This window comes from Carcharhinus amblyrhynchos, chromosome 1 (genome assembly GCF_965287045.1).
Source record: "Carcharhinus amblyrhynchos chromosome 1, sCarAmb.v2.hapA, whole genome shotgun sequence".
NCBI classification, from domain to species: domain Eukaryota; kingdom Metazoa; phylum Chordata; class Chondrichthyes; order Carcharhiniformes; family Carcharhinidae; genus Carcharhinus; species Carcharhinus amblyrhynchos.
Genome location: NC_137324.1, coordinates 171,754,839 through 171,769,512, shown reverse-complemented (window position 1 = coordinate 171,769,512; position 14,674 = coordinate 171,754,839). Strand labels below are relative to the sequence as shown.

Sequence of the window (14,674 nt, the reverse complement as noted above, 5' to 3'; positions counted from 1 at the left end):
TGCAGATTGTCCATGCTAAATTGCCCCTTAGTATCCAGGGATGTGTAGGTTAGCTGGGTTGGCCATGGTAAATGGCAACATCAAATCTAAAAGGTCACTCAAAAAGATATCCAAGAGCTGAGAGTGGTGGAACAGCTGGGAGAGGGGGATGAAATTCAACCAAAAAAAAAAAAATTCTCCCGTCTTTTCGGTTGAAAGGAAATTTCTTCAGGAAATCAGGTGTTGGGTTTGGAAGGTAAAATTTCGAAAAGCCGCAGTTCTGTTACACTGACAGTTTTAGGCCCTGCCTCGTGGGACTCTCCAGGGCAAAGATGTGAATCTCCTATGGCAACAGAAGCGTGACATCGCAAGGAGCAGGGTGAGTGTCTAAGACTAGGCAGGGAAGCGGTACTGCAATGAAGGGAAAACATCAGGCTAACTAACTGAGGAATGCTTCTATGACGGAATGGGGAGGGTGGGCACTTTATTGCGGAACATGACACAAAAATCAATCCAGTTAAAACACTGGATAAAAAGCAAATTACTGCGGTTGCTGGAAGCTGAAACCAAAAGTGAAAATGCTGGAAAATCTCAGCAGATCTGGCAGCATCTGTGAGGAGAGAAAAGAGCTGACATTTCGAGTCCAGATGACCCTTTGTCAACGCTGATTTTTTTTTGTTATTAATGTCACAAGTAGGCTTACATTAACGCTTCGGTAAAAGATCATCTGGACTCGAAACGTCAGCTCTTTTCTCTCCTTACAGCTGCTGCCAGACCTGCTGAGATTTTCCAGCATTTTGTCCCAATTAAAACATTTGTCTGCAGCAATCAGAAGCTGGGTCAAAACTTACTTCAGTACGTCCTTTCCCGAAAGGCTGAGCATCCACCTGTTCACGTTGCTATTAATTACCCTGACACGCTTTAAAGGATCCAAACAGCGGAAATCATCAGGGACTTGAGAATGCTGGAAGGATAAATAAAAAGTGTAGAAGGAAAGAGGAGGGGAAGGCGTTATCATTGTGTGCTGCTTTCTGAGGAAAGTGTTATCAACACACGTTGCGCTCAGAATGTGACAAAAAAGTCTCCTGCTGCTTAATTCCGATTTTTATTGGGAGCCAGTAGGGGAGATTAAGTCAAGAAACTCCCAGCTTCAGAGCTTTAACAATCCCGTAAACAGTTTATTGCTGCATATTACAGATAGACGCACAATGGTGTCTGCGTCAGTGCAGCCAATGCCAAACCTCAGCACACCAAGATTAAAGTCATAAGGAAAAGCCGTAAGCATTCTTAAGAAGGAGAAAGCTACTCATTCTTCATGAGGGTAGCTTTCTGTTTCTTAATTAAAACCTAATTAAGTCCCTTGTCTGCACAATCCTGCATTGTAGAAACAAAGCAGCAGCATTGCTGATAGGATGGTTACAGCACAGAAGGAGGCCATTCAAACTGACAAACTGCACCAGCTCTTCGCAACAAATTTCTAAGTCCCACTCGCCCCCCACTTTGTATTTGATTGGATTTGTCACATGTATTTATATACAGTAAAAAGTATTTTTTTGCACACCGTACGGTCAAAGCATACCGTTCATAGAGTACATGGGGAGAAGGAAAGGAGGAAGGTTCAGAATATAGTGTGACAGTGTATAGTGTGGGGCAGCATGGTGGCACAGTGGTTAGCATTGCTTCCTCATAGCACCAAGGACCCGGGTTCAGTTTTGACCTTGGGTCACTGTCTGTGTGGATTTTGCACGTTCTCCCTGTATCTGCGTGGGTTTACTCCAGGTGCTCCGGTTTTCTCCCACAGTCCAAAAGACGTGCTGATTAGGTGCATTGGCCATGCTAAATTCTCCCTGACAGAAGAAAGTGGAAGAGAGTATGTCCAGAGTGTGTGGGACCTTTGATCATATGACCTGCTTTTCTGAGGCAGCAGGAAGTGTCGGTAGAGTCAATGGATGGGAGACTGGTTTGAGTGATGGACTGGGCTTCATTCAGGACCCTTTGTAGTTTATTGCGGCCTTGGACAGAGCAGGAGCCATGCCAAGCTGTGATACAACAAGAAAGAATGCTTTCCACGGTGCACTTGTAGACGTTGGTGAGAGTTGTAGCTGACATGCCAAATTTCCTTAGTCTCCTGAGAAAGTAGGGGCATCAGTGGGCTTACTTAACTATAGTGTCGGTATGGCGGGACCAGCACAGGTTGTTGGGTGATCTGGACACCTAAAATCTTGAAGCTGTCGACCCTTTCTACTTCAATCCCATTGATGTACACAGGGACAGCAGAGGAGTCTTAACTGCACTCTAATACGGTCTAGCAAGCTACTCAGCTAGGAATGGAAATAACGAGAGGAGATAAGTTACGGATTGGTGCCTCTCGAGCAAGACTCTTTTTTTTAAAAAGATTAAAGCACTATCAATTCTTTTTGTTTCCATCTGTGTATGAGTTTAGCTGGATTAAAGCAGTTAAAGTAACCTCAAAGCTGTCGAATCATTGTAAAGATTCACCAACTGGTTCACCGTTGCCACCTGGACGACTGTTGCCACATTGTCAACACCCTAGAAGGCGGCAGATGAATGTACCGTACTTCTCTTAAATAGGTGACATGCACTTGTTTAAAGACTTTCGACTTTAGCTCCTCATATCAAAACTGGAAAATGTGAATTTTATAAAACATTAAAAGGCACTTCTCTCAATCTACATCACTCAAATTTGGTAACTGAGAGCCCTCAGAAGGTAAAGAACACGTGCCCCCAGACTGTGAATAAATCAAAGCACTCAGTGTAGGCGTTCACTGGGTTTGATCTCACCTCATGTTGAAAGAATAGGGCGAAACTCTGATCCCCTCCGCAGCAAACGTGTTTCAGCACACGGTACTTGGACTGATCTGTCAACGAGACAAAGCAAGTCTCAATATTCACAGAGAAGCTCGTGGTTCGAAACACTGTTAGACTTAAAACCACTGACAATATGCATGACGCAGATTTTGAGGCTCACAAGACACCAGTTGACAAGGGATATTGTGGAAACGATCCCTTTCCTGTTAGCCCAGAAGGCAGGAATATATCAGGCTACGGATAGGATGGTCATGTTGCTGCCTGGGAACAGAATTCAGGGTTTTAGCTTTGAACAGACACTGAACGGAGGAGGCTAAGCTGGGGGATGGCGCAGGGGGCACGATGGCACAGTGGATAGCACTGCTGCCTCAAAACTCCAGGGACCCAAGTTTAACTCACGTCTTGGGTACCTTTCTGAGTGAAGTTTGCACATTCTCTCCATGTCTGCATGGGTTTCCTCCGGGTGCTCTGGTTTCCTCCCGCGATCCAAAAAAAAACGTGCAGGTTAGGTAGATTGGTCGTGCTAAAATTGCCCCTTAGTGTCTAAAGAACGTGTGGGGTTACGGGGATAGGGCCTGGGTAAGATACTCTGTGTAGCACAGTGGTTAGCACTGCTGCTTCACAGCACCAAGGACCCAGGTTCGATTCCCGGCTTGGGTCACTGTCTGTGCACAGTCTGCATGTTCTCACCTTGTGTCTGCGTGGGTTTCCTCTGGGTGCTCTGGTTTCCTCCCACAGTTCAAAGATGTGCAGTTTAGGTGGATTGGCCATGCTGAATTGCCCCTTAGTGTCAGGGGGACTAGCTAGGATAAATGCATAGGTTTATGGGGATAGGGCCTTTGTGGGATTGTGGTCAGTGCAGACCCGATGGGCTGAATGGCCTCCCTCTGCACCGGAGGATTTTATGATTCTGTGGGAGAGTCAGTGCAAACTCAATGGGTCAAGTGGCCTCTTCTGCACTGTTGGGATTCTATAATTCTATGCCTGAGTGTTCAGAAGACGTCGTGGGTGAAATCCTGTTATCAACAGTCTGTCAAGGAGCCAGCAACTCCACACGGTCATATCACAGACTGCACTTTGCTCCAGGTCCTCATTGCTGGTGGTTGATGCTACTCTGAGAATCATCTCTCTACTCTGTATCAGACATGACTCTAGACACATCATCATTGGGCCCAAAAGTGGCTTAAAGACAAAGGACTTATGGTTAGAAATAGCAATCTTCAACAACTACATGTATTTATTTAAATTGGAAGGTCATTGAGTTATTTGGACACTTCCTTGAAAACCGACCCAAATTTGTTTTAAAAAAAAGGTTAGAAGTTCACTTTGAACTGTGAGCAAACTGCCTTTTCCAAGAGGCACATGATTTCAGCTAAATAATCAGCAGGGCACGTGAGGAGATAAGAACTATCTGTTTACACAAACTATAATTACTGGCGGGAAAAAAAAACTGTTCTCAGGCTCCGAGACCGACAATGATAACCCCCTTAACTGAGATGAGTTTCTGTTTTGAATGTATTTTTCTTGGAACAGTTTTGGGGGGAAAATAAATGAACAGGAGCCACTGATCCAACTCATACCCTCCCTGCCTCCAGTGAAATTCAATGTCGTTATCCAACTAGAAATCCTCAACTCAGTATAACACGTTCATGTTTGGAAACCGGAGAGGCTGAGGTGGAAGAGAGAGAACACAAGGACATTAATTCCACTCTGTTTGCCGTTACACTGAGGCTCCTTTGCAAAGAACTTCCAGACAAGCACTGAGTCCAGTGATCAGTGTTGTGAAGTTGGGAGTAATTGTAGATTGGTGTTTGTAAAATTGTAAAATGTCGGGGAAAACCATAGCATCGTCCCTTTAAAAGCTTTTTCTGTGCTTAGAAACTTAAAAAATGCAAGTACATATAGAGTATCCAAAATGAAATATTTGTATCAAAGGACAAGCAGCAGACTTTACCAAGACAACAGGATTTTTCTAATTCAGCCAATCAGTTTGAATTAGTTACTTAGATACCAAGAACATATTAAATTTAAATCCGATGGTTTTGACAACTTAGGATCAATCCTATTGTGGAAAATATGGCTATGTCATCACAGGTATAAGAAGGGGGGAGACAGTGGGATAAAAGCAGAGAGCAACTGTCACAACTCATAGCTCTCAGCTCAAAGCACTATCTAGATAACAAAGGTAGCAAAGAAGAAAGAATTTCCAGACAGAAGAGTCAACAGAATATTCCAAAAGACACAAAACCTGGTTGTAATTTAGAGGGGCTAAATTCATTTCTTGTTAATGAATGGGAGTTGTATTTACTTGAACAGCATTCCAGTAGAATCCTGTTTTATTTGGGAATAGTTAATAGTTAGAAGGGAGTCATTGGTTTGTTAATAGTTTAGTTAATTTGCTCGTTATTAGTTAGATAAATAAATAGTTACTTGTTGATTTTAGAGTGAGTGCCAGGGATTTATTTTGTACTTAACCACGAGAAGTTGCTGGAGCACTGGTTACACCGCTTCACACATTCTATGAGGCCAGGTACTCCTCTTTGGTGTTACGGTGTTAGTTCTCAGAGGAGGAATCAATCTCCACTTCATAACATCAGTTTGCAAACACGGGAACACCAGGCCAATAGCATCAAAACCCTTTGAACTTTATCCTTTTTCATAGTTTTCCCATTGGCCAGAAGTTGTTTCCTCTTAAAAACTAACCTCTACAGAAACCCTATTTATTTTGAACTTTGGGTGTTGTATGTGCACATGCGTGTTAGCATTTTAAAAGGGTACATAGTTACATTTCCAGATTATAAATTGTACATTAGCCAGTTTTTGCAACTCGCTTCATAAAAAGAAGCTGTGTTTTATAATAAATCAATCATTCTGAGTTTACAGAAAGAAGCCTGGTTAAAGTCTATTTTATTCTGGGTCTAACAGCAGCAAAAGTAAATAAGTAGCCATTTTGTTGAGTGAATTCAACATTTATACTCATGGCGTGAGCTGCAGAGCCATGTGGACGAGAGACACTGCACACTCCTCCCACTCTGGCCATAATAACATACACTTTCTAACCTCTCTAAGAAACAGTTAAAGGTGCTACACACTAATTACAACAACTTTCACACAGCAAAATGCTATAAACAGGAGGTAATTGCCCACTTATTCTGCTTTGGCAGTAATGGTGAAGGGTAAGATGTTGACCAGGACACAATGATGCATTGGCATTGATGCATTGGCAGATTTGACACTAAGCATTGTACCCCTGAAGCTATCATCGAGTCTTGTAAAAACCCACCTGTTTCACAGTCATGTCCTTTAGGGAAGGAAATCTGCCATCATTACCCAGTTTGGCCGACGTAATTCCAGACCCCACAGCAATATGGTTGACTTTTAATTGCCGAATGAAAAGGAACAAGCCAATCATTACAAGAATAAGAAAATTGGCATTGGAAGAATCCCATGAAAGAATTTAAAAATTGACAAATAATAATTGAGGATTGCTATTATTTTTATTAACATCAGAACAAAACTGATAAACGACAGAGAAAGGAATGCTTTCTGCTAAACTATATAAATTAAACTGGCTCACCCACTGGACAGGAGGTGGTTCGCACTCACTGAACACAATTTTATGGGCAAGAGTTGCATTGCTCAATCCAGGGGCGTTCTACCCCTTCACTCACCGTTAGGTTGCAGCTTGTGCGTGTGAGTTACCCAGTTCCCGGCCACTTTGTACGGAACCTGGGAGTTAATGGTCTGTCCAGATCCCAACTGCCCTCTGTTGCCACGTCCAAATGCATAGATTAAGCCAGAAGAAGGCACAAAGGCAATCGTGTGCTGTCTGACAAAAGGAAGGACACAGTTAGCGCAGCCACGCATTTCAAAGGTAAAATGCTAAGTTGCACTCAGCTGATGAAGTGAAGACAACAACTAAATTTCCACCAGGACAGAATGCCTCCAAACACCCCGCGTTCCATTTTCACAAGGGCGGGTGTGGAGTCGGGCCAGGGTTCACATACAAGCTTTGGTTAAAGAGACAATTCAATGACTTTCTGAATTCAGGGATTGGCACGGCCACCAATGCAGACGAAGGCTGTGGTGATTTACCTTCACTCATACCATGTAAGAGTTACCAGTTTAGGGGGAAGCAATGGCTGAGCGGTACAGTGAAAGCTCAATTTTACGCGCCCCGATTTAGCACGAATTCAGATATGACGCGATGGATCATTGGACCCATTTTATTAAAAAGTTTTACTAAAAATTAACCTTGCTCCTTTATGAAGGCTAATCCCAGTACTTACAACGATGATATTGGACCTGACACACAGGCAGTTAAATCAGGCCAGAGCAATTTGAACTGGTATATGGGAGAGGTGATGGTTTCCAAGCTCTCTCATACTGTGTGGCAGACAGTGTGGCAGACAGTGTGGCAAGCACAATGATAGGTGTAAGTAACAGCTGTTAATAGGAGTTTAGAAAACTCAGGAAACAAGCTTAAATATGTTTTGCTATTTTTATTGTTTTAACAGAATGAAGACATATTACTACATGTTAATATATTAACATATGATGCAAGAAGTTTAAAGCCTATGAAGTGAAATCGTTGCAGTCATTCTCATAGCACCAGAACAAGAGAGTGTCACTTCATATAAAACTATTATAAATTATCAAAAATATATATAATATGGCAATAATAGGGGTGTTTTAGGATGTTAGGTCAATATTGGGTCATTTAGAACGCTGATTTTCTTGAACCTCGATTTAGCACGACCCCGCTTTTTTCACAATAACATTTTATGGACCCCAACCCTCGCGTTATATAACAGGGCCGCACTGTATTATCACCAGACTACTAATCCAGAAACAAAGCTAACATTCTGGGGACCCGGGTTCGAATCCCACCACAGCAGACAGTGGAATTTGAATTCAATAAAAATTAAGAATCTACTGATGATCACGAAACCATTACCGATGGTCGGAGAAATCCATCTGGTTCACTTTAGGGAAGGAAATCTGCTATCCTTACCTGGTCTGGCCTACACGTGGCTCCAGAGTGACATGGTTGACTCTCAACTGCCCTCTGAAATAGCCGAGTGAGCCACTCAGCTCATGGGTCACTACCGATGGGCAATAAATGCTGGCCAGCCAGCGACGTCCATGTCCCACGGATGAATTTAAAAAAAAGTTGACATCCCACTTGTTATGTAACAAAATCCTGAGCAGGGTCTCTGAAAGGCAGGAGCTTTGACCTGCCAGCATCGGAATGTATAACTAAGGATCCACAAACAGAGCCCTGCGTGACCGAACACTAACCTGTGCAATGAACATGGTTCCACTCAAAAGGCAGCTAGCGAGGAGGAGTGACCGATTGGCAAAAATTGGTCATTGTGCCTGGTTACAGAAATTCATGGATTTTGCAACACAGCTAACCCTGTATAATAGTATTAACACACGCAAAGGTCCAAGGGATGTTTCCAGTAAGGATAAATTAACTATTAAAACACTCACTAGTACATTTCCCGAGCTAATTTTCCACCATGCGTGCTCACCTGCCGCAGCATATCTGGGAGACTTCGCTTCCCATCAATTCTTGGACTCTCCGGGGATTTATTTCATTGTTAATGAAGTTATGACCCAGCTGCCCACAAAGACCAGCTCCGAAGGTAAAAACACCTCCACTCTGGGTAAAGGTTACACAAAGTACAGTGGAAATTAACAATCGCTAAAATTAATGCTATGATAGATATTTATATTTCACCCCCATAAGCAGACACACAGAGATTATACACACTCATACACTACAACACCCTACAATTAAATTCCAATATTTCCAAGCTTCGACTTGTGGGAGAAATTGGTGTGCCCAATTTTTAGGTCGGAGACTCCTTCGGTGCTGTATGGTTTTACGAACTCCCAAGTGCAGGGATGAAATGTCATGTTTTTGGTTACACACTACAGCAGCATTCTGCAGACTCACTGGAGAGGAGAATCTATACTGATCCAGTAGGATATTGAGGCCAACCTCTGTATTGGGCTAATTTGGCTCCCAAATCATAGAATCACGGAACAGAGTCCTGAGTACAGAAGGAGGTCATTCGGCCCATCAAATCTGCACCAACCACATTCCCACACCGGCCCTATCCCCATAACCCCATGCGCTGCCCTAGCTAGTTCCTCTGACACTAAGGAGCAATTTAGCACGGCCAATCCACCTAACCCGCACATCTTTGGACTGTGGGAGGAAACCAGGGCGTCCGGAGAAAATCCACGCAGGCATAGACAGTGACCCAAGCCAGGAATCGAACCTGGATTCCTTTGCTGTGTGGCAGCGGTGCTAGTCACAGTGCCACCGTGCCGCCTGGTGACAGTGAGTCCACAGAAGGAAGCTCCTCTACAACACTGCTAACTTAACAACTGGCATTTACAAAGCACCTCCAATGCAGGAAGAAAATGCCACAAGGTGGTTCACGCAAACAGAATGAGAGGTAGCATTTATATTATCTTATTTCTAGGGACTAACTGTGTGATGCCCAGACCGCCAGTCTGTCCACTTGGATTAGAAAAAGTTCCGTACTGTAGCAACAAGCTTCAGAATGGGGCTTCATGGCTCTTTGCAAGTTAAATTTTTGTGTTCCATATTTTTATTCCCGTCCTTCCACCATATCCACTGACAATTACGTTCAAACAATGGAATCACGCATTTTGTTTTCAAGCACAAAACACAACTTTCATGTCTTCGACCAGATTGAATTAGACAGTGAAGCACCTCGACTGACTTCAACCAGGGGACTGCAGGATTTGTACTGGTAAACTTCAGCAAGCGGCTTGCAAACACCCAAGCTCCACTGTCCAGGAAGACCAAGGCAGCAGGTGCACAGGAACACCACCACTGGCAAGTTCACACCCTACCCTGACCTAGAACTACACTGACATCCCTTCATTGTCACTAGGTCAAATTTTGGAACTCCTTCTCTAACAAGACTGTCAGGTGTACAGACAGGGACTTTGGTCTCACAGAGTCTTGGGGTACAGAAGTAGGCCATTCAGCCCATGGAACCCATACTGGCTCTCTGTATGGCATTCATAGAAATGTGGGGAGCACGGTGGCACAGTGGTTAGCACAGCAGCTTCACAGCGCCAGGGACCTGGCTTGGGTCACTGCCTGTGTGCAGTTTGCACATTTCCCCCGCGTCTGTGTGGGTTTTCTCCGGGTGCTCCAGTTTCCACAGTCCAAAGATGTGCGGGTTAGGTGGGCTAGCCATGCCCCTCAGTGTCAGGGGGACTAGCTAGGGTAAATACTTGGGGTTATGGGGATGGGGCTTAGATGGGATTGTGGTCAGTGCAGGCTCAATGGGCCAAATGGCCTCCTTCTGCATTGTAGGATTCTATGATTCCAGTCAGTCCCATTCTCCCGCTCCTTCCCCATAGCCTGGCATATCTAAATCTCTCAAATGACCTGCCAATTTACAAAGTAGTGGCCCCCCACCACTTCCTCGAGGGCAGTTAGGGATGGGCAGCAAATGCTGGCTTAGCCAGTGATGCTCACATACCATGAATGAAAGGAACGTGTTATTACCTTGGTTAGGGCTGCCGTGTGCTCCTCACCACAACTAATGTAAACAATTTTCTGTCTCCGTAGGAATTTCACATGATTGGGGACATCTCGATCTGCGGAAGCAAAATAGGCACAGTCTGTACAACAGTCTCCAGTTGTGCATCTTTGAGACATTCCCCGCACGGTTCGGAAACGTAATGAGTTTGATGATTCAGCAGTTTCAAACTCATTGCAATCTACAGCGTGGGAATACAATGGTTACGCTACTGGACCAATAGGACGGCACACTGTCACAGTGATCAGCACCGCTGCCTCACAGCATCGGGGCTCGGGTTCGATTCCCGGCTTGGGTCACTGTCTGTGGAGTCTGCACGTTCTCCCTGGGTCTGCGTGGGTTTTCTCCGGATGCTCCAGTTTCCTCCCACAGTCTGAAAGACGTGCTGGTTAGGCGGATTGGCCGTGCTAAATTCTCCCTCAGTGGACCCAAACATGCACCAGAGTGTGGCGACTAGGGGGTTTTCACAGTAACTTCATTGCAGTGTTTCTTAAAGTTTACCTTAGGGAATCAGAGTTCAAATCTCACCTTGACTGTGTGACAGAAAGCTGCCAGTCAGGTCCTCCTCTGTCATACCATGAAGAATGCCGTAAGAACCCAACCAGTTCATTTGGGGAAAGAAAGGGTGGCCCAGTGGCACAGTGGTTAGCACTGCTGCCTCACAGCATTATAGACCTGGGTTCAATTCCAGCCTCGGATCATTGTCTGTGTGGAGGTTGCACATTCTCCCCATGTCTGTGTGGGTTTCCTTCAGGTGCTCCGGTTTCTTCTCACAATCCAAAAGGTTAGGTGATTTGACCACGGTAAGTTGCCACAAGTATCCCAAGCTACGTAGGTTAGGAGGATTAGCGGGGTAAACACTTGGGGTTACGTTATTAGGGTCTGGGTGGGATGCTCTGTCAGACATGTGGTGCAGATTTGACGGGCTGATCGGCCTGCTTCTGCACTGTAGAGATTCTACGATTTCTATGAATCTGCCATCCTTGGCCACTCTGACCTCTATGTGACCCCTTTTCCAAACCAACACAGGTGCCCTCTGAAGTGGTCTACTCTGTCCATACCACTCAAAAATGGTGGCTCACCACTGTCTCAGGGCAATTAGGGATGGACAGTAAATAGCAGCATTGCCAGTGTCCCCCCCATCCTCAGAATAAATGATAAACAGCCGTAGGCCAATGTTGGTATTTTTATCCAAAGTACCACATTTATAATGCTGTTTTAACGGTTGTGTGCCACAACACATGACTTTCACCGTTCCTTCACAGGGTCAAAATCCTGGAGTTCCTTTCCTCATAGCACAGCGTGTGTCACCTGGATTACAGGGGTTCGAGAAGGTGTCTCACCACTACCTCTCCAAGGGCAGCTAGGGATGGGCAATAAAGGATTGCCTTGCCAGCGACACTCACCCTCTGAAAAAAAAATAGCCTACTTGGTTAGCCACTGTAAAATCACTCAGAGGACAGAATGTGTCTCAATTTACAACTTCGCTCCTAGTCCTGCCTCCCAACCCACCTCAGTCATAGAATCCCTACAGTGCAGGAGGAGGCCATTTGGCCCATCGAGCCTGCACTGACAACAATCCCACCTAGATCTTATTCCCATAACTCCATATATTTACCCCACTAGTCCCCCTGACACTAAGGGGCAATTTAGCATGGCCAAAGTAACCCAACCCGCACATCTTTGGAGTGTGGGAGGAAATCAGATCACCTGGAAAAAAACCCACGCAGACACAGGCAGAACACGCAAACTCCATACAGAGAGCCATCCAAGGTTGGGATCGAACCTGGGTCCCCGGCACTGTGAGGCAGAAGTGCTAACCACTGTGCTATTGTGCCAGCCTGGGAAAATTCAGCCCAGCTAACTAATTAGGGCTGATGGGTCAGCTAGTTTTTTTTTCCTGGCAATTATGTTTGCAGGAACACTAGGTGGACTGTCTTGAAGTACATGGCTCCACGAAGCCTGGTTTGAAACCACGCGCCAATCAGGCGCACAAAACACACATCATTCTGCTAACTGCCTACCTTTATCGTCACTGAGGCCCAGCTGACCGCAGTTGTTCTTCCCCCAGCCAAACACTGCCCCCGACAGTGAGAGAGTGAAGCTGTGCATCCCTCCCGTAGCGATCAGAGCCAGAGGAATCCCAGACAGCGACTTTACGCACTGCGGGCTGGACTGAGAGGGATATCCTTTCCCAAGGCCCAACTGGCCGTGAGAATTCTGTCCCCAGGCAAAGAGACGACCATCTAGAGAAAAACAAACAAGATTAAAAACACCAGTGTACGGCATCAATTATCCATCAGTGTTAGAGAAAGATAACATTATGCCTTCTGGCAATTGACCCACAAACCGCTACTCCACAATGTGATAGAGTGACAGTCATTAAGCTTCATAAAGGATATCATTTCCTTTTAACTTGTTATGTTCAGTGTATGGAGATTATATCCAACGACATAAATCACAGAATCCCTCCAGTGCAGAAGGAGGCCATTTGGCCCATCGAGCCTGCACCAACAACAATCCCACCCAGGCCCTATCCCCGTAACCCCATGTGTTTACCTTGCTAACTTCCCTGACACTAATGGTCAATTTAGCACGGCCAATCAGCCTAACGCGCATATCTTTGATTGTGGGGCAAACCCACGCAGACACGGGGAGAACATGCAAACTCCACACAGTCACCCAAGGCCAGAATTGAACCTGGGCTCTTTGGCGCTGTGAGGCAGCAGTGTTAACCACTGTGCTATAGTGCTGCCCAGGAGGCAGCTCATGACAAAACCTTCCTGCAATCCAAATCGAAAAGGTCAACACCGAAGCAAGTTTACAATCATGTGCAATAACACCCAGAGGAGTGGTGAAGAGTAATTTCCTCATCCTGAGACTGGAGGAGTTCCCTTCGACCGCGAACAGAACTGACAGGGATAACAGGGGTTTTTCCCCCCGACTAATTTTAACTATTTTCATAGAATCATAGAATCCTACATAGGATCCTTCAGCCCATTGAGTCTGCACCAATCCCACTCAGGCCCTATCCCCACAACCCCATGCATTTACCCTTGCTAGTTCCCAAATACTAAGAGGCAATTTTAGCACGGCCAATCCACCTCACCCACGCATCTTTTGACTGTGGGAGGAAACCGGAGCACCTGGAGGAAACCCACACAGACACGGGGAGAATGTGCAAACTCCACACAGAACAATTCTGGCAGGACGAGGCCAGAATTGAACCCAATTCCCGGCCCCTTGAGGCACCAGTGCTAACCACTGTTATCGTGTCGCCCTCATAGGAGGAAACCCATGCATTATTTTAACAATAATCTTACAGGATTACCCATTTTAATCGTAGCACTGATTTGGATTCAGCCCCTTTAAATGTTTTTTTTTAAACAACGAGAAGGTAGTGCAGCAATTGGAATGACGGAGGATTGGTTGTCAAATAGGAGGCAGAGAGTGGGGGTCAATGGGTGCTATTCAGATTGGCGGATGGTGACTAGTGGAGTTCCCCAGGGGTCGGTGCTGGGGCCTCAGCTTTTTACCATTTATATAGATGATCTGGAGGAGGGAACCGAGTGTAGGGTGTCGAAATTTGCTGATGACACCAAGATTGGGGGAACGGCAAATTGTGCGGAGGGTGTGGAGAGTCTGCAGAAGGATCTAGATAGGCTGGGCGAATGGGCCAGGAAATGGCAAATGGAATTTAATGTTGGCAAGTGCGAGGTGGTCCACTTTGGTAGGAAGAACTATTACTTACGGGGCGAAAAACTGCAGCAGGCGACGGTGCAGAGGGACCTCGGGGTCCTTGTGCATGAGTCGCAAAAACCCAGCTTGCAGGTGCAGCAGGTGGTCAGGAAGGCGAATGGGATGCTGGCCTTCATAGCAAGGGGGATTGAATATAAAAGTAGGGAGGTCTTGCTGCAGCTGTATAGGGCATTGGTGAGGCCGCAGCTGGAGTACTGTGTGCAGTTTTGGGCGCCGCACCTGCGCAAAGATATTTTGGCCTTGGAGGGAGTGCAGAGGAGGTTTACTAGGCTGATACCGGAGTTGAGGGGGTTGAGCTATGAGGAGAGGCTAAATAAACTAGGCTTGTACTCGTTGGAGTTTAGAAGAATGAGGGGAGATCTCATTGAGACGTATAAGATGATGAATGGGATGGATAGGATAGAGGTGGAGAGACTCTTCCCACTCAAAAAAGACAGTAGGACTAGGGGGCACAGCCTCAAGATAAAGGGGAGGCAGTTTAGAACGGAGTTGAGGAGGAACTTCTTCAC

General features: G+C 45.6%; 1 protein-coding gene across 2 annotated transcripts in view; it reads right to left on the bottom strand.

The window, feature by feature from the left end:
• LOC145347739 (putative E3 ubiquitin-protein ligase HERC3) overlaps positions 1-14,674 on the bottom strand; it is a 69,344-nt gene that overhangs the window by 33,719 nt on the left and 20,951 nt on the right. For both annotated transcript variants that reach the window (XM_080195513.1, XM_080195504.1), the window contains 6 exons: positions 12,431-12,652; positions 10,373-10,464; positions 8,346-8,476; positions 6,480-6,637; positions 2,782-2,858; positions 831-943 (listed from right to left, as the gene is read on the bottom strand). In XM_080195513.1, coding sequence (XP_080051639.1) covers positions 831-943; positions 2,782-2,858; positions 6,480-6,637; positions 8,346-8,476; positions 10,373-10,464; positions 12,431-12,652 — 793 coding nt within the window. The remainder of the gene's footprint in view (positions 1-830; positions 944-2,781; positions 2,859-6,479; positions 6,638-8,345; positions 8,477-10,372; positions 10,465-12,430; positions 12,653-14,674) is intronic.